Genomic DNA, 23533 nt, shown 5'->3' with positions numbered 1-23533 from the left:
TGAACACTTTATAAGCGACCCCAAACCATCCACCGCCGGCGTCGGCGGCGGCGGCGTCCGCAGTGCTCCTCTATAACGAAAAACAGCATCCGGCGCCAGGTTTCGATCCGCGGACTTTGCGGCCGCAGCGCGACGCTCTACCGATCAAGCCACGGACGCGACGGTGATATCAGTGTTGACGCGCCTTATATCTTTAACGCATTCAAACTACGTCGTCAGCGGCGTGCGTTGGCGACTCAGCGGCGTTATAGCGGCTTGATAACTGCGTGGTGTACACGTGATACTACAAACCCGATGGAAGAGATGGAAGAGAAGGCGGCGAGGCGGTGGGCTGCGGGGGCCGAGCGCAAGCGCCGCAAGCGGGCCGACAACCGTGTATTCGCACTTTCACATTCTCCCCCTCGGGGAAATGCGGGGGAATTTTTTTTCTTCTTTGAGCTATTTTACTGCTTCCTACATAACCTCAAATTAATAAAAGTTTGCAATTGCACGAGTTTTATTTGATGAATTAACAAAACCCACCTAAGGCTTACGCACTGCCGTGGGGTATCGAAACAAGCAACGATCTCACTGTTCCTACCTGCATTCTCGGCGATCAGGGTTATAAATACTTTGTGGCCGTTTCAATGTTTAGTTGTGGCTTGTGATCATGCGGACATGTGTAAAGTGTACTTATGTTGTGGTGTATTATGCTTGCGATGTTGTGTGTTGCGTGTATTGTGCGTCGGCAGTGCCATTAATGAAGTGTATGTCGCTGTGTTGTGCTATGTTTCTTCCCAATATGTGCCCGCCCACATGCGGCTTCCGTCCTTCCGTGATTTTGGCTATAATAATATACGTTATCCATAAAGGAAACCAAGGTGATGCTTAGTAGCTGCCCCTCCCCACCCCTACTTTTTTTTGCGTCATCTATCGGTCATTTTAAAACGTTTACGGTTGCTTTCGAGCACGCCGGGGGGCGAGCATTGTCATCTCGCTCGGACGGTTGCGATGGTTGCGACAGTGACGGATACGTTTTTCGTGTTGCCTGCATTGCCTTTGCGCTGAGATTGCAGACGATCCGCGTTTTGATGCATCGGTTGTAGCAAGGCAAGACGACTAACAACAACATGGTTGTTCTCAAACGGCCGCACTGGATGCTTGTGATCTCGAGTGCGGTGAACGGCGGGGTTACGAGCCTTTCGGAAATAAAGGCGGCATTTTGGAAGCAATCGGTATGACTTCTACTATGTTTACGGCGGCGCGTAAGCCCTGAACGCGTAGGCGGAGCGCGCAGCCCGACGAATGCAAGAAGTCGCGCATATACGATTGGCGACATCGCTTGCTAACCGCAGTTCTGGTGCTCGGTAGGTAATTTCTTTTATTTTAGCGCATTTTAAGCGCACACAACCACGTTAACCTACGTATTTGTACTTCCTCGATCCTCAAACCGATCAGCTCGCTAGGCCTTTCTCGCATGACAAGCCTTGCTTGGGTGACGCTGCCAGGGAAGGAACACTCCTCCATTAGTTCACGAAAGGGGGAAATCTTCCTCCACTCCTAGGGGTAGAAACGCGCTCCTCCCTCTTAAAGGGAGAATGTTTCTACCTCTTAGGGAGAAATATATGATACATTCCTGTTCCACCCTTAAGGGAGAAACTGCCACACCCTTTTTTCTTAGAGTGTGTTTGAGCCATGTGGTATGCGCACTTACTCGGCTCTTTTAAGCATATATAATGACAGGTAGGTATAGAGGTGTGCTGCAGTGAAGCAGAGATGCGGAAATAATTAGATTGTAGCAGTTAGAAGTTCGCCAAACTGCTCGAACGTAAAAGAAAAAAATGTAAACCCCTGACAAAAATTGCGCCCACCTCCCCTCGCGGGAACCCTGGTGTGATGCAACGCATCTCATGGGGGGTTCCATTGGCGTTTTCCATCGTATTGATTACGCTTATAGCAGGGATTCTCACGCGAAGGGGAGGTGGGCGTAATTTTCCATTTTCACCATGCAATGCACATGCAGTACACGTATGCTCAGGTACGGTCTTTATTGCAGACGAGAATGAGTGCCTTGTGGTCCGTAAAGTGCAATCGTCGAGCACTGCGAGAGAGTGCAAGCGTAACGCGGACGACCGTCGACTGAGACCGTTGGAGCGCGGCATGCCGCTTTATATTCACAGCGCCGGAAGGAGAGGAGAGCGCGGAGAGAGAGAGTACTGCACATGCGCAGCGCGCGCAGCGCCGCCCACCGGCGCCTAGCAACGGAGTGAGAGCGCGCTGCGCCAACCCGCAGCTGTTTGGGAGAGAGTGTTCGCTATCGGAGAGAGGAGAGGCGCAGCTGTGCGGACAACGCCGGACAGACGCAGGAAGGACAGAGGGGCGAGCATGAGATGCGTTGCATCCACTTGCATCTAAAACGGAAGATCAGCTCCTGGCCATGGACGCAGAAGGCCACGAACGTTAAACGTGGTCAAGATAGCGTGGGCGGCAAAAAGTTCTTAGTTGCATTCTTCTTTATCATTCCTTTGTACCTCTGTATTTGAAGCGTGAGCTCTGCGTAGCTTACACCATGGTTAACTTTTACGACGCAGTGATACTGACGGGTGTAGCGGGCATAGTATTACCAGGAAATAACAACGCCACTGTCAAGCTACGAGTCCGCTGTGTGCGCCCAGTGTTGTTCACCTGCCAGTTTTATGCCGACCATTCGGGGATGTGAATCCGGTCTCGGCAAGGCAGTTAAAACTTCTGTAGTAGGGAATTCCTGGAATTACCCGCGAGCAGTACGGAACTCATAATTCAGAAAAACTCACTGGCCTCCTCTGTACCAGTTGATGGTACAGCGAGCGTGGATTATTTTAGAGCGTGGCTTTTATTGATTATATGTAATTATCTAGCAAGAATTGCCGCTGCCGCATTTACTGGCGCGTGGCACAGCAGCTTAAACGTGAGATATTGCTCTATATTTTAACTCTGGAGTGTTTTCTTTATTCCGTACCTTCTGGGAGAGAGAGACTGGAGTGTTTTCTTTCTTCCGTACCTTTTGGGAGAGAGAGACTGGAGTGTTTTCTTTCTTCCGTACCTTCTGGGAGAGAGAGACTGGAGTGTTTTCTTTCTTCCGCACCTTCTGGGAGAGAGAGACTGGAGTGTTTTATTCCTTCCGTACCTTCTGAGAGAGAGAGAGAGAGAGAGAGAGAGAGAGAGCGAGAGAGAGAGAGAGAGAGAGAGAGAACCATTATAGGTAAGCAAAGGGTGTCTACCGGAATGTTGTCGCCTACATGCTGCTCTACCGAGATGAGGAGGAGGGAATGAAGGCTTTAAAGGAAGTAGGGCGGCAGAAAGAGGAAGACAGGAAGACGCTTAAAACAAATAGTTAGCAAGCAGCTTTGAGTGGGGGATGTAAACTACAGGATATTCTCACAGGATGTTGATACTTAGTCCTAAATCGCCTCAGCTACGCCGCTGTCGCGCATGTAATCAATACTGCGACGGCTGATCGCCGAACAGCGAAGCTCTTCCGGAGCAGAAAAGCCGGCTGTTAGCGGGGTGGCTTATCGGTTAGGGAATCGGCCAGGGTTTCCCTAGTATCAGAATTGATCGATGCACGTATAGTGAGCGAATGATTCTGAAAACCTTCAATGGCGAAACAATAAATATGTCGAAAGTGTGAGGCAAGGCTTCCGCAAGAGATTGTTGGCCTCACTTGCGCTAGTTTGTCGGCGTGATCGACAACTTAAATTTTCCGGGGTGAAGCAAGCAGGAAAAGGAATTATCTTACCAGGCATCGCTGCCCCTCTTTCGCCTTCTAGATTACAATTATACAAATCCACCTCTGCGTAACTGTATTTCCATATTCTTCACGGTTTTAAAACTAACTAGTGTGAAATTACCAACTTTTTGACCAGTGAATCTGGCCAAATTTTTTCTTTTAGTTTGAGGTGTTACATCGACCGGAAAGCGTGCGAAACGATAAGGTTCGGCCACAGATAAATAGTTGGAATCAAACGAGGTTCTAATGAACAAATTCCCCCCCCCCCCCACCCCCACCCCTAAAAAAAAATCGTTTTAGCTTATAAATGGTAGCGGGCGCTCCGATATTGCGAAATTTATTTCTTATGTACGCCTGTCATCAATGTGTGCATATTAACTCAAAAGTAATGTACACCACCCTCTCTTCAGTGCTCAGACGCATTGGGTGATATCATTGCGTATTGGTCCAAATGAAATGTTTAGCATCGGATATTGAACGTGCAGCAACGCAGGCGGCCGCACTAGCGCTCCTCCCACTTCTTTGTGTCGTTCAATCGTTCAGGTTTTCGGTAAAATATATTTCCCCAACTACACCAGCGATATTGTCTCCGTATGCAAAAGTGCCGCTTCACTGATGCCCACAGCAGCCCCATTAACGGAGCTGGTGTTTTGCAGCGCCTTACGCACGTTAACGACTCCCAATAAGCGATTCGCAACCCTCATCCACCCCCAGGCATTCTAGCCCCGTCGTCGACACGGCGACACAATGCCAGGTTTTCGCTAACGCCCCTTTCGCCTAAAGGCTCACATTGTGGTTCTCGTTCCGTTCACACAGAGTCATTCTTCCAAGGATGTGATTTCTGCAGACGGTCGTATGTTCGTTGGCGACATGAGCGAACTGGCGTCATCACAATCGCATTGCGGCTATGCAAGGTGATTATCGGCAGCACGGCACTTTTTCCGCTTTTACACTTGTCAACCCGAGAAAATTTAAGGCAAAATAACAAGCACAATTACGCTTCAGCACTTTAAAAAACAGCAGAAGTAATCTGAATACAAAGGCTGCCCACTTGATGACGCAGTAGGCACAGTGCGGCAGCTTTGGAGTCCGTTAGTAGTTGCATAGAACTGGCAACGTGTCCCTTGCACCTGCATAATAACGCTCCACATTGCTTTGGACCTGTTGCACAGATGGAGGTTGACCATTCGGCAGAATCGACGCCTGGTGTTGCCAATGTGTGATCTTTTCGGGTGGCAAATGCATTATGCGCGGAGCCACACGCCTTTGCGAAGACATGGCACAGCTAATCATGAGTTCGCCATCGCCGCACGCACGCACGCACGCAGTCATTCTGTCAACTGGGTTCCTGCAACCGGACCCAGGCGACTCCGAGTCACGGAAAGCCATACTGTGCTGCGCAGCCCTTACATCGTACCGTGCGCTGTCATCTAATGCCAGCAAAAACCGTGGCACGAACACAAAACGTGCGCGCGTTCCTCGTGGATGTGTGGGGTGCGCCGTCCATCGCCATCTAACTAAAATAATGGCCGCGTTTCTGCTTGTTCTGGGGCAAAAGACGTCGAAATCTTCGGCCGTGCCTGCAACAACTCGATCTTCTCTCCCTCCCTCCTGTCCCTCAGGCTCCCTCCCTGAGGGGGTCTGAGCCATCCCTCCCCTCTCGCACCTTCCACGGTTGATGCAATGGCTATTTTCCGAATTCAGTTCAAATTTCCCGCAATCGCCCTGCTCGCGTGCCATCTATAGTGGCAGAGCGTCTTGCCTCTGCCTTTTTCATTGCGTTGTTTTTTTTATTCATGCTATCATAAAATAAACCAAATGTGCTCTCAATTAAAACAGCGTCGCTTCTCTCGGTAATGTATCGACGTCCTTCCTCAAACCAGACAGCTTGCCACAACGCTCTTCGATCCGTCGCCCCTTTTCAGGACCCTCCTCCCGCGCGGAGGAGCGCGCTCACATTTTTCGAACCACTAGTTCAACTTTATTGCAAGCTTTTCTGTATACCTCATGAGGCGACCTTAAAAGATAGAGATATAAGGCTTTCAAATTCAGGTATTTAGCCCCGGAAAGACTATTGTCTTCAAAAATTAAAGCCGTTCCACTCAACGTGAAACCTTCGGGAAGTGCAGAGCAGTGCATGATTCGCCATAATGGGCTGTGGCGCCGTTATCCGCTCACTTCTACCACCCGTCCCGCTCTTCGCTGCCCTGTCTCACTCCTCTCCTGAGGTTTGTCCAATGCATTTCAAATTTCCCGCCTTCGCAGTGCTTGCGAAGGCGGGAAATGTCTGAAACAGCGCGAGCGGTTTTTTTTTTTTTTTTTTTTTTTGGTGCTTGGTTTCCATTCCGCACGTGCCGGCGCCTCACAGCGCAGTTTGGAACGCGCTATTTGTTTTCTTGCACTGCCACTTCTTTCCTCTTACTATCGTAAAAACCAACCCAACGAGCGTTCCTAACTAAATGAGCGCGTGGCTGCAGGTTAATTACATGCATTTTGCCTCAATTGTATTTCTTTGCGCTGAGCAACGGGGAGATGTATGACAAGCGCTAGCGGTTCACGAGTTTCGAGCAGTTATGATATATAAACGCTTGTTTTTCGAAGCTTGTGTGGGACGCCGTGACGACGGTACGCCGTGGGGCGAGCTACGACGACAAGGCGAGCCCCTAAAGTGCTCTGCACTTGAAAACCGTGACAGGGACAGACAACGAGCGCCCGCCCCTCGTGCTGCCATAGCGCGTGGTTCATAAACTTGCTACGCCGTGTTTGCGTCTCTTTCTTCGTCTTCATTGCTCACCAGACCGCGGACCGTTAGGAGTCTCGAACTGACGCTATGAATCTTCATTATGGCAGTTTCGTGGGACGAAAATGGCACACGCGTGATGTAGCAGTAAAGAAGTATTTGATAAGTATCGCCAAGGAAAGCCGTAATGCTTTCGCATTCGAAGCACGTTGGCTGATTTAATTGCCCTGAGAAATTTCTTTTTTCCGTGCGTGTGCGGCGTTTTGAAACTTCGTAATTTAGAAGAAGCGACGCCTGATACTTGCACCTAAGAAAGCGTAAGTAAAATAATTATTTCGTTTATGTAATTATAAAGATAATGTGCCGATTTTGGCGATATCCATCAGCAAGCGATATTCTTCAATTAACTGCGGAAGAAATCCTCTTTAAGCGGCTTAGCCCGGCGTATATAATCGTTTCAGTGACCCGGCTACTTTCGGGATCGGTAAACTGAGCCTTAGCCGCTTATCTGAGACTGCGTGCGGGATACGGTGCCTATTGGCGCGATTTGGTGCCCATTTAGCAGCGTGCCAATCGGAATCCCATCTACCCCCCCGCCCTCCCACCTCTCTTAGTTTTTTTTCTTGTCTTGCTTTTAATTGCCACGACGTTGCAGAGTGGGTGGGTAGACGTTGGGATTTATTAAATGTCAGCGTCAATCAGATTTGGTAATGCTTCATCTCGGGAAAAAAAAAGGTGTCTCTGATTTGCTTTCCGGACACCACATTAGGGGCCGCTCAGAGACAGCCTTTTCATTTTCGCCTATTTTCGGGAGCTCGAGATAGAGAATTCGCAAATTTTTGACGCTGTGCAGATTAGGTTTCTTGGTTCGAGAAAAACCGTGCACGTAGAAATATTTGCGGCGCACGCGTTCTTGTAGAAGAAAGCCTGCAGAAATATTTGCGACAAGAAAAAAAAAAAAAAAATCTCCCGGGTAGAAGATCTTGTGTGTTAACAAAAATTCGAAACGCAATGTTCATTCCGTGGCGGAAATTGGTTTTTGCTGTTTACCTTCCTCTTCTGGCTTATTCATGGTGCATAATTGACTCGCCCTGTTTCGCTTTTATGTCCCACGTCTTGATTTCTTTTCGCCTCGTTAGCATGTGCCGGGGAAATCCATTTCCTGCGCTTTCAAATGCAATGCAGCTGAAAAACAAAAAGAACAAACTGTCGCAGACTTTGACCTTCTTACACTCTCCACACTTTTTCGGAAGGCACAATTGTCCGTGGACAGAGAACAATAAGCACAATTGTGGGCGCACGAAAGAACAAATTACGCCCATAAGTGAAGGAAATAACGTAAATAAATCAACAAAAAAAAGTACGCTCCAAGAGAGAGCGTTCCTTGTTCGTGTAACTCAGCTGACTCCGCGCGATTGCCAATGAGAGAACATAACGCAATCTAGAGGGAATAACAACACAGGAAATTCGCGCAGCGAACACAGCGCTGTAGTGGTGGAAACAAAAAGGACACACTTGCTTCAGCTGTTCCGGGCGACGGGGCTCAGATGAGCGCAATTACCGTAACGGCCACCGAGCGAACGGATCTTGTTTCGCGCTCTGCGTGCGCTTGTAGCGGTATTTCTGTATCGGTGAGCGCCGCTCTGGTGTCTGTCGCGCGTTTGTCTGTGTTTCCCTCGCTTCGCTACAGGTCGCATCGCGGCGCTGTCGCGACACGCCCCCGCCCCCCTCCGCTCCTCTTCCCTCCCCCGTTGGGTGGGCGCAGTAGATGCGGGATGTGGTCGTGGCCCGGCGCGACCTCTGCGCTGTGCTAACGTTGCACTTGTACACGCCCGTTCTTTGTCCCTGGACGGGCAGTAATTAAACGGGGCTGCCGCAGTCGACGCAGCTGGTAACGCGATTTTCCTTACGAAACGTGAGGTCTTCTGGCAGAGGCCCGAGAGAACCTGACAGATATCGCGCACCGCCTTTCGATCTCTCTGCTTCCTCCTGGAGACAGCAAGCAGCCCAGCCTATCGCATACACGTCTATATCGGCTGTTTTTTCATCGCCGAAGAAATAGCGAAAATGTGGAGCTTGATTGGAGTGATTCGTCGATGCACTTATCCACGTCCGCATACTGCAGCTCAACTGTGCCCCTCTGTGATCAATGTTATGTTTATTGCGTACGTCACCCACCGCAGCCGTATAGAGGTTAAAGTTTCCTTCTGTTTCTTTTGAAGCCGAGAGGGCAATTACTGGCAATGAAGGATGTATTTTTTTATGAAGACATCTTGCAACAACGGTCGTGCGTATAAGTATGGACGGGTGCTGATGAGTCACAACTTCGACGCTTCTTATTACCTATAGGTGTGCGTGGTCGGTTCTCTCACAGAACTTCAGCTAAGGCTCTATAGTTAACCGGACGCTGGAGGTTCGCAAATGTTAATAACAGGCGCTGCTAAGAGCAGAGGTAAGCGCGTATCTCTTCCCCCATGTTCGACATCCATGTGGCGCTTTCAGCAGCATAGAGTCACATCGCCGGTCTTAAAGGTTTACTGCGGCAGCAGTATGGGCGCCATTTCGTGTTGTCTGTGTGAGGCCCTCCGTCGAAGTGGACAGGGGGACAGAGTGGCAGGAGGATGGAGGGAGATGGAAGGGGGGAGGGGGGAGAGAATAAGGAAGGGGAGTTTGGGCGAAGTGAATTTAGTTAGTCAAGTCAGAGTCATCATATAACAAGAATCGAACTGCTTCGGCTGACTTCACCACATCGATCATATTGATCTCCCGTCAATGTTTTCTGACAAAGTCTTAGCCTGACCCATTCAGCCCTGTCGGTTTCATTTCTGGTCGGATGATGGAAGGCGCGTCCATTGGCCGTATTGCGACAGCTGCTCTTGCCCTTGGCTTCATCTGCGCGGGAGGGATGAGGAAGAAGTGCGAAACGGCCGTCGATCACCGCTTCAACTGAGGAAAACAATACATTTTGCTTTTAGGGGGTCCAGATCGCAACAATAATCACAAATGTTTGCGTATGGAATTTTGTGAGTCCGTGTAGAGGACCCGGGGATTGGTACAGACAAACCATTGACTCGAGGACAGTAGGCAAAGGCTCTTTAGAGTTCAAAGAGTCATCTCCTGCTCACGCATAGTGGGGGAAGAAAAGGGTGGAAGGATGATGTTGGTTAAGCGGGATTCACACCACGAATGAGGATGACGGATGGAAATGCGACGTTGCAAAACGGGGTCGGATGATGTGGCTCAGCGGCGCACCGACACGTACAGAGAGACTAGCAGACGACACTGCACAGTGAGCGACGCGAGTATCGCTTTGCCACTGCCCTGCAGGCCTCCAGGCTACGATGACTAGAGCCGCCGCGTTTCCGCAAGCGTTTTTTCCCCCTGCAAAACAGTTCCTGCAGCCGTGCTCCCGACCGCTGCCAGACCGGTTTCCACAGAGCGAAAACGCGTGCGGAAACGCGTCGCTTTCTGCACGCGCGTTTAAAGGGTCGAGCACATGACCGGAAAATGACAAGTCCGTGCTCGCGTCTCCGCTCCTAGAATTGATTCCTGCTAGATATTTTGCCTCGCCGCGTATGAAACTGGATTTCTCAGACGCACATGTGTCTGCTGCTTAAAGGGACCCTGCAACACTTTCGATAAGCGCTTTCACTCTTTCCTTCGCGTCTGGAACCACTGCGAAAGCTATAGTTATCGCCAGCATGGAGCGGCACTGCGTGATTTGCTCGTCGCACCAGATACGCCTCGCATTTCTGCTTTGTTTTTGTGGCTGTTTTCATTGCTTTCGAAAAGCGTTCATTGCTGCAACTGAAGGAAAACCGGGCAAAAGTTGCTACATGGCCGGAGTGACGTAATTCGAGCTGTCGAAGAACGTCAAGACCTTTTGAGCAAGCTTACAAGTTATTTGTTGGACATAGATCAGTAATTTTCGGCTAAGGTACTTTGCGACCCCCTGATGTAAGTACTGGGTGTGTTGGGTGACTACATTGTGCAAGCATTTAAGATTTCAAAAAAAGTTGAAAAAGGTGTTGCAGGGTCCCTTTAATGCTCTCTGCCACCGTGCTGGTCCCGGCGAAAGTCCGGACAAATCCGTGCGGAAAAAGATGCCAGTGTTTTTATCCTGCAGCATCGGCGGGCTATACGCGCCGAGGGGCGTGGCTTAAAAATGGCCCCGTGATGAAAGCCCGTTCACATGATCAAAGCCCGTTTTATCCATCGTACGACTTCGGCGTCATCATCAAATTCATAATCAAAATTGATTTCATCTCCTACTCTGTCACAGTTGCACATATTCAATCTCCGAAAAGCGAAAACGGCCGTGTGTAAGAGATTTCGGCGCACGTTAATTATCCCCAGATGGTAAAAATTAATCCGCAGCCCCCCACTACGGCGCGCCTCATTGCCTGGTCGCGTCGGCGCGTTAAATCTCATAATCAATCAATCAAATTATTCAATCTGAGATATTCAAAGAGCCATTTTTTTCTCGACAGTACACCTCGCGGAACAGTTGCTGTGCTTTGAAATATAATGCGGGGTCATAGAGTCTTGATTTCAGCGATTTGTGGACAGAGGACGTAATTAACATTTAAAAAAATCGTCGCTCCGAGTTAATTAGGTCGCTAATTAGACGGCATCGTACCCGCTTTCTGGAGTTCGTCGATTCTGTCATTTTTTTCGCTATGTTCGCTTCTCCGTTTAAAGCGTTCGGCAAGAACGTACAAAGCAAGCACGCCCTTTCCAACGTACGTGCGCCTACAGTATCATGCATATTTAATTTCTGCTCGTACTTCTGTCGCCGAGGCCGATATATTTTTCCTTTACGCCCCCCTCTTATTTCTCCTTTTAATGGTCGCCATCGATGGGTCTCGTGGTAGGTTCTTTTCCTCTCGTTAGCTTTCTTTCTTCCTTTTGCTGCTACCGGCCTTTTCTCCCTTGGATGTCGTCCTCGCGAGGAACAATTAGTGCCCGCAGTTCCTACACATGGCGCCCCAGGGAACGTCCAGAGCGATTTATTTGCGTGTTGTGAGAAGTCCCAATTGCGGACATTAAGTCCCGCACGGTTGCTAGCCTGTGTATCTTTCGCCCCATTGCACTTTCCTGCTGGCTTAGTTGTAAGACCAGCATGGAGCGCCTGTTTATACATTATTTTCTGGCGACAAGAAAGATCGAACGTCGATTACAAGCAATCATTAAAATAATATTACGCTATTTCACCCTTTTGATTTTTTAGTCGGCTGTTACGATCATATACAGAAACCAGACGTGGACACGGGAAATCTCTATTAAAATGCTGTTTTTCACCTACAGAACGTGCTGCCTGTTAGGTCCGTGGCTAAAGGTGGGACCCCGATTTTGTACGCATAGCTGAATCTAGTGTTTTAACAGCTGAATCTAGTGTTTTAACAGCATGTATTATGTAAGGTAAAGCCTTAGCGACGAGGAGGCAGGCGGAGCAGGAAGGGAGGCGACGGGTATGCGACGGTCCGAAGTTACGCTATGTTCAGACTACCGACGTAACAGCCGTATCGTGCGCTATGGACGTAAAAAAAACGGCGTTTCACGCAGTTGGGTTGGCTGATACGTCAAATGACGTCATTATTTAAAGATATTACAACAGTTGCGACAACAGTCTGAACCCGGCCTTAGGCCTAATTTTACGCGTCGAGGTCTGACGTCGGCAAAGGGTTCCTGCAGCTTGACCTTCTATCACTTCCAACGAGTGCGCAACATGGTCTTTGCCTCATAACACCGTCGAGGACCTACAGTGCTGGCTTCGCGTCGCTGCCTGTTCACGGGAGATGAAACGAATGGCTTCCCGGATGCCAACCAATTCAGTAGCAGTGGGTACGTTCGCAATTCACTTCAGCGTCCTTTTGAAGTATATCGCAGAGCGGAGCGCAGAATGCGCAGGCCAAAATATCGCTGATCCGTGTTTCCTTCTGATAGAGATGTAATGGCGGAACCCAATACGGTTGCCAATCGTACGGGACTTAGGCAAAAAGTACCAAAAGTTGGTCTTCTGGGAGACTGACTGACTTCACCACAATCATTCAACCCTTTGGAGAATAAATATGAGCGGACGAACAGTTAGTTAGCAGCAGGCTGGTCGGTTTCCATACTCCCCAAGATCGAACGGCTGGAAGGAGTCGCAGAAAAAAATCAGCACCCGCAGTCGGAATCGAACCATCGACTCCCGCAACAGAAACCCAATGCGCTTGTGTGTTGGTTTCTGGCCACGCGGCAGGCAGGAATGCTAGTAGGAATGGCCACGCGGGGATTACAGGAATCGCCACGCGGCAGTCAGGAATGCTGGTAGAAAATAAATATCACGACGTTTCATTTTCGCTTGTATCGAAATTTCCAGCCGTGCAAGTGATCGTGATCGTGATCGCGCTCTGCACTTTGATTATTGGTCAGCTCAGTTATAAGTAGTGCCACACAACCATAGTTTTTTTTTCTCGCAAAAAACAAACAACTTATCGCCTAGTTGCGACGGGAGGCGGTTTGATCGGACGACTCATTTGTTTCCGCATAACTTGGCACCTACTAAATATATTGTGAATATTCGCTACATATGTTAAGTGCTCTCGGTATCGTATGTGAAAGCCGTCGTCTGTGTGAGTGTGAGAATACGGAAACAGACCAAATTTTCCTGCATAGGCGAAACTAAGTCCGGCGTTGCTTGCTTGAATTTTTCAAGTTAGCGTTGCTAGACGATCGGGACTGGGAAATGTAGCCGGGTCTTACAGCATTTGCGGCGTTTTCACAGCTTTTGTACGCAAGGAAATTATGCATCGAGAGTAAAATCTAACTTCGAGGCGCTTAGATATTGCGAGCGTCTTTAATTTTTCGTTGTCATCAGCAACAAATGCGTTTTTCTCGTCTGTTAAAAATGTACATATTCATTACGCTTAGTGAGCTTTGTTTGCTATTTTCACTAACACCGATCTCATTGTGTGACAAGCTTGAAATCTTTCATCGGCCTTCCTTACCTCGCGCGAATTCTATGCAACACTGCGTATTAACATAATGTCACCGAGGAGCGTTTGTCCGTCGCGCTTCGCCGCTCCTTGCCATGATCCGCCGCTTGATTTAGCCTAGGCGGTTTTCTTATCATTAAAATTGATATTTTCTCACGCGGCACTGTATAAAAGACCCACTGATTGCAATGACGTGTGTTTTGGAAATATAAAGCTGTCCACAGACAGACGCGCCAAATGGCAACCACGTCGCCATTACAGCGGATTAATGACGCAGCGACGAGAGTAAATGTTGTGTTTTGGCTTCCCGTCCCTCCTCATAGATAGGCGGGGACGAACATTCAGTCCGCATTTGTGCACACGGCACACAATCTGCTACAGTTACTCCGCTTGAAGATGAACGGTTGCCCGTGAAGCCAAAGGCTGTATTTGTCTCAACTTAATCTCCCGTTGCTTCTGTTGGCCTGAGAGTGTGGGATATCGTCATTGCGTAAACCAAACATACCGACAAACATGTGGGGATTTATTTGATGTGTATGCTATGCTGGTGTTTTTAGAGAAATGGTTACGAGTTAGAGAAACGGGTACGTGTGAAACGGCTAATCTAATGAATGAATGAATGAATGAATGAATGAATGAATGAATGAATGAATGAATGAGTATTTCACTCGTTGTTAGAAAAAAATTGGCCCATCTTGCACTAGTGGTGCAAGGCTGGAGAAACAGCGTAGCTGGGGGTCGGCCTAGCTTCTTTTGGTTTTGCTAAGTTTTGGTAGGCTTTGCTAGGCTTTGCTAAGTTTTGTTAGGTTTTGCGATGTTCTTGCTAGGCTAGGCTAAGTGCTGAGTGGTGAGGTAAAGTTTAGCTGGATTTTACGAGACCGTTTCGGTCGGTCCCCCCCGCTGAATAGTGGATGCCAGGGGGGAAGAAGTTAGGTCGATCCCCAGCTGTGCTGTTTCTCCAGCCTTGCACCACTAGTGCAAGCCGCGCCGATTATCTTTTTTGCGGTTTAGTGGCCCAAGAAAGGTTATCACCTTTAAAAGGTATAGTGAGGGGTGCGCATGCGCATGTGCCCCTTGTGCTCACACTCGAGCGGGCGCGAAATCCGGCTTCACTGCTATAAAGCCGTGCCTGCGGTGGTGCACCCTCTACAGGCAGCGCCACCAGACCAAGCTCGAGCTTAAAATGCTCTGCTGTTATTAAAAAAAGAAATCGGCCACCTTCCCAATTGAAATGCGGACACTGAGGAAACAGCGTAGCTGGTGGCCTTCACTGGCTTTAGCTTGGTTTCTCTTAGGTGTGCCCATCTTATCGGTAGATCGGACACTGATTCCGATGAGCGCACGCCGTCTCTCAACTAGAAAAACACCTGCACGTCAAAGAGTACGTCATCACTAGGCGCAGCCGATTCCCCGATGCGCGCCTGCCCGCCCGAACATCTGCGACGCGACGCGCACTCCCCACACTTTCTCGTCGGCGCCTTGCCTCCTCGCCACATTCCCTCACACTTCTTGGCCTAGTATATACCTAGCGTTTGTTTTCTACGGTTTCTCCCGTCCGTATTTGTCTCCAGGTTCCAGTCTTTTTTTTTTTTTTTCGCTAGAAAACATGCCCCAGTTTTCCTCCTCTCCACTTTGCTGCGCCGAGTTTTGAGCCACGCCAGGCACGGATGGAACTCAAGGTTAAACAGCTCCGCAGTTAAAAACAAAGCCCCTTCCTTAAGAGAAGATGGTTAAAAAGTGAAGCTTTCTCCATGCAAACTGCGCCAAATCAAAGTCCACACTAAAGTCCAAAATCCAAACTGCCAAAGTCCGAGGCCAAAGTCAACTTGAACTCAGCCAAAGAACAACGCCAACGCCCGCGCTACAAACCCAGAGTAAATGCTGAGCGCCTCGAATGCGGTGATAGCGCAATCGGATGGACGCCGGTGAGCGTTATTATTCTTGAGGCGCGCTCCCTCCACACCTGCTCGACGGCTCGTCACCTCCTCGCCACTTTCCCTCACACTTCTTGGCCTAGCAATTTCCTCCTCTCTACTTTGCTGCGCCGAGTTTGAGCGACGTCAGGCACGGAGGGAACTCAAGCTTAAACCGCTCCGCTGTTAAAACCGCAAAAACTAAAACCGCAATATCAGCGTTTGCTTGTAGAGATGACTCCATGTGGCTAATTCGACCCGCCAAGACGGGTAATGTTTCGGGGGGATTAAGCAGAAAATGGAATTAATGGAAGCACAAGGCGGAAGTTTTAGTCCGGGACGGAATATGCCGCCAAAATTAGTCGCATTAAGTTATCGAATGGGATCAACCGAGGTCCCAGTTAAATGGAGTGCACACAATTTGTTATTCCAATGATATACGCGCTTCTCTTCCCCTGGTAATACATCCGCATCGTGAAAACTGGGGCTAGGATCGATTCTAGTTCTCCACAACGCGGCTACACGGCATGTTTGAAGCTTGTCGGAAGTAGAATTTACTTGGGACGGAAAAAAAAAAAATGAAGGAAGCTCACTCTAATGCGTGAGACTTCAAGGTAGCGAAGCGGTACGCAACATTCATAACCACCACGAAGGTTTAAGTCCACAATTGTAGCCGAGTTTATTTTTCTTCGCTGCCGCAATGACCAATTACTCCATCATGGTTGCTATAAGTATGAGCTTCTTTCATTTTTTTTTGGAAGTGGTAATGATTGGACATTACCTTTGAGGGGAGTACGCTATCACGTTTCTTTCTCGAGCCGAGCAAGTGTTGCAACGATTACGGCGAATGCTGGAGTTTTTTTCCTGTCGACAATCTTGGCCAATCTCTCTAAGTGGGTATGCTTGGCTCGACAAACGTGCTCCGGGGATGCTGGGCGGCCGCTGCGAGTCATGCACATACGAGCGCAACGTCATTTTCTTGGTTTTGTTAACTGCCGGGCGGTCGCCGCGAGGCCCGCGCTCACGTGCGCGCGCTCTGCAACATCTTGGCATTTTTAACTGGGGACTAAAAAAAAAATTACGATTTGCTAAACAGCTTTCCTGTTAAAACAGGTATGACATCCATCATAGATTCCTTAAAGTGAACACGCATGATGAAACCAAGGCAGTAGGAACATGGAAATCAGTCACTTCTTCGCCTGGGAGATCCGAAGCTCTAGGTGGCAGCGACAGTGCCGAAAAGGTGGCCTTCCTGCGCTGCGGTAAACACCGGGCGGCCGCGACGGCTCGTAGAGAATAGGCTCGCAACTCTCCGGGGAGAATGTGTAGGGACGTCTGGTCGTAGCGTCCACTATCGCTTCGGTGTCCTAGCAATAGCTAACAAAGACGAATTTGCCTGACAACTAATGCGCAGAGCGTCGACGTGGCAGCTATGCTCACAAACGTATGAGCTTTGACCAGTTGCATCGATGAGCCATGAAGAACTACTCACGACTCCTATTAGCGTCCCCTGCATAAGCCATCACTTGCAGCGGTTATGCCGCTGAACACGATGTAATGTTCGTGAACGTTTTTGCGCTGTGAACATTGTTTCATACACTTTTTGTGAAAGCCCATAGTTTGGCACAGCCTTTATGAGCCACTGAGTGTGCTCTCCCCCCTTCACGCAGGCTTGCTGATGACGGTGCGCACGGCTCACGGCCGCCGCCTGGAGGAGGGCGTTTTGCGGTTCGCCAAGCGACACCAGGGCCACGTCAACAAGCAGCCCATCCTGGTGGTGTTCAGCGACGACGGCAGGCCCAGCAGGGAGACGCTGTACCCGACCGCCGCCGCTGGGGCCGGTGAGTGGGCTTTCCTACCCCCGCTGTCTGGATGCAGGGTGGAAATTTGCTCTCCGGTTACTCAAAGGGTAATCGCACTCACGGGGGCGCTTTTGGTCCCAGGTTTAATGCCCGGCCCTTCAGAGAGCCGACGAACTTCACACATACCCTTCGAGGGTCTTCAGAGCCTTTTAGTTGATATATGTTTTGAAATGTGGCCCTCATTCCTGGTAGTTAGTAGCTTAATGAGCGTCCACACAGGTAGGCAGCATATGCGAAAATGGCCCCTATAGAGTTGTTGCCCGTCGGCCACGCAGGTTATATATATAAAAAAAAACAGATCGTTTTAGGAAAAAGGGGTCTCTACTTTGCGCGAGATGGCCCCACTTGATAGGTGGGTTTTCTTTTTTCTATCCGACTCACAATTTTTTGTTGTTGTTTTTTGGTGGGAGGTTACGAACCGTGGGCTATGAGACACGCCGTAGTGAAGGCTACGGATTAATTTTGACTACCTGGGGATATTTAACGTGGGCCGAAATATCGACACACAGGCGTTTTCGTTTCCCGCCGTCCCATCAGAGAAACGGTAACCGCGGCCGGAATCGAACCCACGTACACGATCCGACGTTTTTTTTTTTTTTTGTTCTCTTGGTGCAAGTAAGCAATATAATTGTGCCTGTAGGCGCCATTCGTTAGGGGTGTCACCCACTGGTCTTCTAGGTGAAAATGAATAAAAAGAAGAAGCGCACGCGTGCACCCTGGTGCATTTCCTTGGATACGAGCGCAGGAGGGAGTTAGCCCAAGGCTCTGCTCCGAACCCTTTCGCGAGCGCACACACACACGACCACCTACTCGGGCGAGGCGAGGATGGCAGGGCTAATTGAATTGGTCCTGTCGCCCCTGCGCCGGAAGGCTCCGCGAGCTCAGCTTCGCCGCTTCGCTTCTTCCTCGCGGCCCGCAACTGTGTGGGCAGCATTGCTGCCGCGCCGTTTAAGCTCGCGGGAACGTCGCCACTGTTAATGGTATCCTATTACGCATCTACCGCAGACGCGACAAGTAATTGGCCGAAAGTACTGTGTCAGCCCTAATTTGGCTCACTCCTTGCAGCAGCAGCAGCAGCCCTCGCTCATTGTTGCTGCCTTCTCAACTGCATCGGCATCTACGCGTGTCTTGGAGCAAGTTCTCAGGACTGAGTGCTTTTACGCAGCAAGCTTTGAGGAGACCTGAACTCCTGCCCGATGTCCTGAGGGGATGTGTTGATGACGTATCGGCAGACTTGTAGCTTTCTCTTCTCTGGCTGGGAGCTATCGTAGCAAAAACGAAACTTGAGCTCGTCGATACGGCTATATGACAAACATTACGCTGAAAGTCGCAACTAATGTGCGGGTTAACCTTTCGACGTCGGCTTCGGGGAGATCCCCTTGGATTAAAGTCACTGGCATACACTATAGGTTCGCTTCATCTGATTTCAAATACGCTGTCATGCGGTCATGGCTAACAGAACAACAAATAAACGCGCTAAAATTCACGCAAATAAATGCGATTAGTTTAATTTATAACCAGTACAAGCTTTCTAATTTTATACTGAAACACGCACGCATTCCCGCTCCAATCAAAACTGGAGTTTTAGGTGTCGAAGCTTCTTAGGCTCTGCGAAGCGCACCGTTATGATGGGCTACATGGTAGCTTAGACTACCCGAGGACCTGTAATGTTCATGTACCGTCTAATGCATGCGCGAGTTAACATAGTTAAATCAACTTGCACCTCTTTCGACCTTGGCCAGGGCCAAGGCACTTTCGGCCAGGACACTTCAACACTCACCATGAACTCGTGGTTTCTCATGTAACAATTTATATTATTTAATCAAGAAAACTGAATACTTCTGAACTGTCATTATATTTAGTAAAAACCAGATTAAACAGTTTTGTATCAGTTTCAAATAGAACATCAGCGCTTAATCTGCTAACAATAAATGTTTATACTCTCTTTCTCGCTCTCTTGCAGTGCAATAGCGAAGGAGTTAACTTGCCTTTGCGCCATTTCTAAGTGCATTATCCTCCTTTACACATATATTTTGTTCCTATACCGGTGCATGCACTCATGCTTCTGTGCGTTATAACGCGAATATTCAGCAGTGACATCTGCGCTGTGCTATTACGTTCCTCATTAGCTTCCTTATTGCTCCACATTTCTTGCGCATTAATAGCGCCTAGACGTGCTCAGATAAGTCGAACTGCCGTGAGTTTTTCTTCGCCTTTGTGCTCGTCACGCGCAGAAGTCGCAGCTGCGCAGCAATCACTAACCTGCTGGCGAAAGGCGGCTAAATTTGCAGCCTTACCAGTTAAATGCTTCAAAAGAGAGCGAACCCATGCCCTTATGTAGGGCACGCTCTCTTCCCTCGTGGCCACTGAATGCTGCGGATAAAATTACGGCGAGTTGTGGAATTTGTTTGCGACACTGCACTCGCAGATACTGGGCGACGTGTAGAACCGGCAAAGGTGCCGCTCCGGTGGAGCCATTGCCGCCATTGATTTTGCAAGACAACCTCGTGATTACTAAGAGGTGATGTGTTCTAGTAGCTGAATTACATAAAAAACAAAACTGCGGAAGATCGGCTCGTCATTGACTCGCGACACCGACCCAAACAGATCAAGGTCATCATGCGTTATCTTATAAGGAATAATTTGTATAGAAAGGCGTATAGCGTTCATTAGAAGTGAGATTCAAAGGAGCTTGATCATGCTGAAGAAATCTGGGAAGCACAGAATGCGTAGAGCTCAACCATATGCGTGATCTGCGGTGTTCTGCGTGCCGTATCTGTAAGATAGCTGGCATGTTGGGTTCATGCTGCGCTCGAACGCACAGACAATGTGCATGGTTGAGCTGAAATCATTTCCAGGGACGCATGTAGGCGTCTAAAGGAGAGCTAACGCCTCCCTCCAGCGCTATTATGGCTTAGTCGTTAATTACGATCACAAATCCCCGTTTACTTTCCGCCGCCTGGCAACCGCGAAGTCGGTCAAGTGCTTCAATTTATCAGGTCTGCCTTTCAAGGAGGCCTCTATTCCTCGGCGTCCTGTAGCGAGCAAAAAAATAACGTTTTTTTAGCGCCCGTACAACATGCATTAGGATAACAAAATTGTTTCAACTAATCGCAGTGTTGCGTGGACGTAAATACTCAGACTGCATCACATGCCTTAACCACGCTAGCAAAACAGTTGGCAAAATCTGCCCCAGTAGAAGTTATCGGCGTCTGATGTTCTTAATTAGGGCCGGCTTTTGCAGACAGTTGTGCAACGTATTATTAGGATCACCAATGCACATACATAGTGAGCTTCCGTTTCCTCGTGGGGAAAATACCGATACTCTGAGCAGTGGACAAGTGAAAGAGGAAATTTGATATTTCTTCTCTTTCCTTCCATAGAACGAAAACACGAAACCACTGCTTAGTATGGTTTATTTGCATTTATACCTTAGAGTTCACAGCTAACTTTGTATACCCTTCGAACGCTGCCTGTATAGGGGCGCCACTGAAATCCCCCTAACAGCCCGTTACGAAAGCAGCCGCGGGAGTCTCCGGCCCGCTCCTTGCTGTCGCCGCTGGTTTTGCGGCACGTTCACGACAGAGAGTTACAGCTTGTATGCGTTGGAAATACATATTTATGTGGAGCAGTCACTCTGTTCGCAAATGTGGTGCATTTACGAGTGTGTAAACATTTCTGACGCGATATTAGTGTGGTACATTAGGTCTGTATAAATACCAGGTGTGGGTCACAGGCCGACTTCGCGAAACCGGCACATGAATGGAACTGATTGTAATTGCACTGTCCTGAAATTTACTAACAGTGTCTCTGTGAGCAGCGTTTCCTCAGGTGGTCATGCTACGGCCACACACTACGATGTATATCGATTTTGTGTGCTTGCATAATCTGGAGGAGAAATCATGCCTGACAGCCCGCCAGTCACGCTTGCCTCAGATATTCATCACTACCATGGACAAGGCAATGTGGCATAAATTTCACGAAGATTCTACAAAAGAACTACGATGGATAATGCAAAATTATACTCGGGAAACAGCACTCGACAAAAGATTTTATGCCGGGTCGTCTTGTCGCAAGGTGAGCGCTCGCACTTATTCGGCTGCTACATATCTCCTCCACGAGGAGCGCGCAGACGGGCTTACAGAGTAATCCGCATCCCCGACTAGACGCTTCATCGAAACATCGTCATATGCTACGGGAGCCTGCGGAATCTAGCACAAACTGAAATCAGAGGGTCTTACGAGACACCACATTCTTCCAACTACACTTTTTCTCGCTTGTGAACTGCCTACCCCGCATATCTCAAAAAATGCGTCCGCTGAGTGATCAGCGGTTCGTTGAAGTTGATAAATAAAAGGAAAGTGAACGCACAGCTTGTGTGTGATTACTAAAACTTTCATTCCTTGATTTCGCTCCGCATTTGTACATTTCGCTCCGCATTTGTACACAATAATAACTAGGCGTCCACCTCCCCTTCCGCCACCCCTCATTTCTTGCGATATAGCAGTGCATTTCGCATCTAGTTTATCTGGTAAGTCCTGCCTGGTTTAGGTTTAGACCCTTTAACATTTCCGAAGCTCCTCTGGGTTTTTCCTTTCCGTTAGGAGCTATTCTGTGTCTTCCGGACTTGGCAAACCATTTATTTGTCCGTGGTTTCATTAACTTTACTTGGGCCTTGCTATAAGGCATGAGTGGGCACATATTTAACGAAGTACAGCCATGGAATATACGTAACATTTTCTCGTGGCTTATATTCCCATAAAAGGCACAAGTTATTGTCAGGGGTTAAGTAATCACATCCCCGAAACATAATTTTCTACAGCGTATATATGTCAAAACAAAGCCGAATTCCTTGTCCGCGCTCCGAAATGAAACCAACCTCGCACTGTGCCAATACGAGGTCTAAACGACGCGACAATAAATTTCACATGTGCCTGGCGTATGAGGTGACCGCGATGATAAGCTGTTGCCGTCGCCGACGCCCGTAAGAACGGCCTAGAAGCCCGCAGAACCCCCCCCCCCTCCCCCCCCGCCCCGGATAGCTCTTGTTGGCGTTCGAGCACTCTACCAAGGCGCAGCTGTTTTTTGAAGTGCCGTGAACGTACCATTTGCTTTCCGACATTACCACAACAATTTGTTTTGGGCGCGGAAAGGCAAAAAGGAGGGAAAGAGACCCGAAACACTGCATGAGCCCCAATGAGCCACGCAGCGCTGCTCCCGTAAGCGCCGCGGAGAAGCGGCGGCAGGCGGCGCAGCGATCGCGAAGCTCGAGGCGTATAAGTAGGAAATGTCTGTACTTCATATTGCTTCGGATTTCACTTATTATTGTCATTGTTGTTATTTGTGTCTCGCCCACTTCCCTCTGTAATGCCTTCGGGCCCTGAGGTTATAATGAACAAATCAATCAATCCATCAATCAATCAATCAATCAATCAATCAATCAATAGCTTGTGTGTAGGCAAAAAAGAAAAACAGCGGTTGAATCGTCGCCCTCGATTTTTCTCCAGCTTATTAAGCGGTATTCTGGGCAAAACAAATATTTTGTTGCCTCAAAGCGATAACCTTCAATCAACAGAAACTTTAAATGGCTCCTAGGGCGCTTATTACCGCGCATTGATTCGCCAAAGTTTGACGCTTTATGTTGTCATTGCAGTTTAATTCCCCCATTAAGAGTCGCTACTGGTTCTGTGTGTGCGTCACCGTAAAAAAATGTGTTTGATTAAACGCCGGAGCCCGAGGCTGAGCCCGTATCGAGCACGGAACGGGCTTACACCCTCTCCGTTCGGGCCCCCGGGCGCACACCTCGGAGGGGCGAACCGAAAAGCGCTTCAGGTGACAGCGCCGCCTGGCGATAACTTCTCGCTCGATTAATTAACTCACTCGATCGCGAGTGCGCTCGCGCGGACGGGCACAGTTTACCTTCTGCTTCCTTCCACGGAGTTTCTCTCCTCTTTCCTTCCTCCGTCGCTGCGTTCATCCGCCGAGCTGTTGTTTTAATTCCCATCATCGCTCCTCTTCTTTCTACCTCCCGGCGCGCCCTCTGCCGGTATTCGCGCTCAGCGGCTTAATATATTCTCGATTCTCGTGCGTGCTTGCGCACATCTAGGAACACACACTCAGTGCACGGGAGTGTGTACACACTTCTGTTTGGTCGCACAGAACGGGGCAATTCAGCGCCGTAACTGAGCTCGTCTTTGCTTCCGCGCATTGCGGAGGGCGGCGCCGTTCTCCCGCTCTGCTTAAAATTTAACCCCCTCTTCTGTCCTTTTTTTGTGAAAGTTAAAGTTAAA

The 23533-nt window shown here is 49.0% G+C and overlaps 1 protein-coding gene across 1 annotated transcript in view; it reads left to right on the top strand.

Moving 5' to 3' along the window:
- LOC144141131 (bone morphogenetic protein 2-like) overlaps positions 1 to 23533 on the top strand; it is a gene marked incomplete in the record, with an annotated part of 400398 nt that overhangs the window by 311513 nt on the left and 65352 nt on the right. The window contains 1 exon segment of the mRNA XM_077672664.1: positions 17052 to 17222. Coding sequence (XP_077528790.1) covers positions 17052 to 17222 — 171 coding nt within the window.

This window comes from Haemaphysalis longicornis, unplaced genomic scaffold, assembly GCF_048455015.1.
Source record: "Haemaphysalis longicornis isolate Haplotype H1 unplaced genomic scaffold, Haemaphysalis longicornis Haplotype H1 scaffold_1, whole genome shotgun sequence".
NCBI lineage: Eukaryota > Metazoa > Arthropoda > Arachnida > Ixodida > Ixodidae > Haemaphysalis > Haemaphysalis longicornis.
This window is presented reverse-complemented; position numbering and strand designations above follow the sequence as displayed.